The sequence below is a fragment of the Populus euphratica genome, unplaced genomic scaffold (assembly GCF_000495115.2).
Source record: "Populus euphratica unplaced genomic scaffold, PopEup_1.0 scaffold849.1, whole genome shotgun sequence".
NCBI lineage: Eukaryota > Viridiplantae > Streptophyta > Magnoliopsida > Malpighiales > Salicaceae > Populus > Populus euphratica.
The window spans coordinates 28,594-31,897 of record NW_011500713.1 but is presented as its reverse complement, the minus strand read 5'-3'; the positions used below and the strand labels follow the sequence as shown (position 1 = coordinate 31,897).

The following is a 3,304-nucleotide window of genomic DNA, read 5'->3' as shown; positions in this document are numbered from 1 at the left end:
AACTCAACTCTCACCCTTAGCTTTCTCTGTGTTTCTCTCTATTTCGTGGTCTATCTCAGCTATCAATGCACCCTCTATTTATAGTTGAGGAGGGAGATAATTGTTCAACAATGGTGGGCAAGTTAGGCACCCACCATTTGACTATAACCATATCAACCAAGGCTGCCACCGGCCATTTGTGTCCACACACATAACACTTTCCAGGTGCCAGGTCTTTCCTATTTAAGTACTGCTGCCCTGTCTCTGAATGGACCCCTTGTGTCAGGCATTTCCGTAACTGCAAGTAAAGAGTTGCATTCTCTTAATTTGTTGAGCAAATATTTCTGCTGCCCTTTATCTGGATAAATAATTTTTTCTTTCTGTCTTCCACTATTTGTATCCAGATTTGAAAGTTGGCACGGGACCATCTCCTTCACAAATTGCAGGGATTACTTCAGGTTCAGTATTTCCTCCTCTACTTCTGGTGGCTTTCATGTGGAAAAGATGAATTACAAAGGGAAATCTTCAACCTGAAATCATTGCATCATGAGAATCTTGTTCAATTGTTGGATGGCTATTCAAATAAAGACCTGCATCTGCTAGTATATGACTACATGCATAAAGGCTCCCTTCACCATGCGTTGTTTGGTAATACTGCCATCATCCAATTTTCATCCTGCTCTTTCGGTTCTCAAGTTTTATCTTAATTTTCACCTAATGCATTGCCTTGTGAAATTCATATAATTGTTGTGAAATTCATCTAATATATATATATATATATATATATATATATGCATAGCCGTCTCTCGAGAAACTCCCTCAGTGGGTCCATTCCTCCATCTTTGGAGAATTTATCGTCCCTCAAATATCTGTACGTGTCATCCAATCACAATCTCTTCAGTATCATATAATGTCAATTAAATTCCTTTTCCATTGCTGATGCAAATTTTGTGCTCTTATTCTTGTGGGTGTTTTCAGGAGTTTGTCGAATAATATGTTATTAGGTTAAATCCCTAAAGAATTGGGCAACCTCTCTCATCTCCTATATATGTACAGAAACTCGCTCGCTCGCTCTTTCACTCTCCTTGAATTTCGTTTTAACTTATTAAGTTTGGTTTGGTTCTTATCTCTTATTTAATTAGGTACTTGGAATTCAATGAACTCACTGGTCAGCTTCCACCAGAACTTGGAAGATTGGGATCTCTTGGTTATCTGTAAGTTTCAAAAAGAAGAATAATAATGTCATACCACCTTGTAAAACTAAGGAAGATTGTAATAGGAGAAATAAAACAGAAAAGGGGTGGATTACAATCCTTTTGATTTGTTGTTGTAGAGGGTTGAGCTCCAACAATTTGAGCGGAGAACTGCCTGGAAATTATGCCAACTTTACGGGATTGCAGTGGTTGTAAGTGCAACTCATCATATTCTTTCAACCAACAATCTGATTAATTATTGTTGCAAGGAAAAGCAACTAACTATGGCTGCAGTCGCGTAGCTGGGAACCGTTTGACCGGTCAAGTACCAAGTTTCATTGCGAATTGGACTGAACTCAATAGGCTGTAAGAAATTACTTGTACTTTCTGTAATTATACACATTTGAATGTAAGCACTATTAGTTGATTGAGCTGATTTCTCAATGCTGAATGTCTATCATTTGATTGAGAAACTGTCGATGATCGATGAATATCATTAAATAATTTGTGTTTTTGTGTACTGATCACAGGTCCCTCTCCGGAAATGATTTTGAAGGAGAGTTTCCTCTTGAAAGTATTTTTAACTTGCAATATCTCAGATACTTGTAAGTGTTCTATAATTTTCACCGGGTTGAAATAAATGCATGTTTTATTATGGATTGTTTTTCTTCCAGGTTTGTTAGTGATGTAAATAGCTCCGGTTCTCCTTTCCCAAAAAATGCAAGCATGAAGGGAATAAGATACCTGTGAGTTTTTCCTTCCTTTGCTTTTCTTTAAAGCTCACACTAAGGGCAAAAGCTCACATGCATAACTAACTTGAGATTTGTAATTAAAAGGAAAAAAGAAAAGAAAAGAAGAACGCCCGAAACTTCCTTAGTACTTAATTTGCATCCTTACCACCTAATCGGTCAACGGATGAGTGAGCCAATGAGCTATGGCATGAATTCAAATTGTGGTCTAACGATTAATTTCACATTGAATAATAAAAACCATACACACTTAGAATTATATTTGTCTAGTAGCGTTATAGTTGTAGAATTTGGATTATAACCGGTCTTTTACATAAATATTTTTTTAGGCCTATTTTTCTTTATATGATCTTGAGTTTTTTTTATGAGCTATTACATGCAGTGAAGACTAGTTGTATATGCGATTCAGGTTTGGAATTTGTTTTTTAATATATATATATATATATATATTAATTACGACTATAGGCATAACAGAATCGTGAAGTCACAATATTTATGTATTTGACTCTTAATGATATGGATGCATTGGATAAATCCAAACACCAACTTCTTCAATGGTTTGTGTAGGATGATAAGGAATTGCTCAATAAGTGGTGAAATCCCCCCGTACATTGGTGATTGGTCATCGTTAACATACCTGTAAGTTTCATCTCCTCTTTTGTAAACGATTTGTAGTTCTGTCATGGCTATTTTGTTTCATAAGCTCTATAGATGCTCATTGTTTAGGGCCTTTAGGCCATGCATAGAAGTGTTGATGATTTTGACTATGTGTTTACAGCATCAACTATGCAATAATTGACCATAGCACAACTATATATCAAATATGAAAAAGCTAACGTTTGCTTTCATTTTATTGATCCTGCAGAGACTTGAGCTTTAACAACTTAACTGGTGGAATACCAGATTCCATGAAAAAGCTGAATTTAAGTAAGATGTATGCAAAAGAGATTCCTTGAACTCGATGTCTTATATAATAAGCTCGTTCTGCCACTCTGTTAAAAAGTACATGGGATGGTTTTCATAGTGGTTTGTTTTGTTTAGGTTTCTCACAAGAAATATGCTTAATGGCTCAGTACCTTCCTGGTTTCCTGATACCATCGAAGACAAGGCATATTTTATGGCTTCGTGCTCTTTTCTCAGATGGGTTGCTTTCCCTTTTGTAGATTTCCTCACTAAAATCTTGATATGTGAACAATAATGTTGCAGGGACTTGTCATATAATAATTTTGAAATTCCACGTGATGGTCCGAAGAAAGGAGAACGAAAGCTCAACATGTAATAACGGCTTTCTTCTTCCTTTTGTTTCACTTGCAAGAATATTATTGTCTATGAAATCCCAACTTCTGATCATTTTGTATCATGTGCACCAACTGCTTGCATGTT

The 3,304-nt window shown here is 36.0% G+C and overlaps 2 protein-coding genes across 2 annotated transcripts in view; both read left to right on the top strand.

Annotated features, from left to right (window-relative positions):
• Positions 1-3,304, top strand: part of LOC105116102 (probable LRR receptor-like serine/threonine-protein kinase RFK1) — a 14,053-nt gene that overhangs the window by 9,382 nt on the left and 1,367 nt on the right. Inside the window, exon 8 of the mRNA XM_011013296.1 lies at positions 205-283. Within this exon, the coding sequence (XP_011011598.1) occupies positions 205-283 (79 nt within the window). The remainder of the gene's footprint in view (positions 1-204; positions 284-3,304) is intronic.
• LOC105116097 (probable LRR receptor-like serine/threonine-protein kinase At1g53440) lies at positions 765-1,918 on the top strand. The gene is made up of 6 exons (XM_011013289.1): positions 765-850; positions 958-1,029; positions 1,122-1,193; positions 1,313-1,384; positions 1,467-1,538; positions 1,703-1,918. Coding segments are annotated over exons 2-6 (297 nt in total). The 5' UTR covers positions 765-850; positions 958-1,027; the 3' UTR covers positions 1,782-1,918.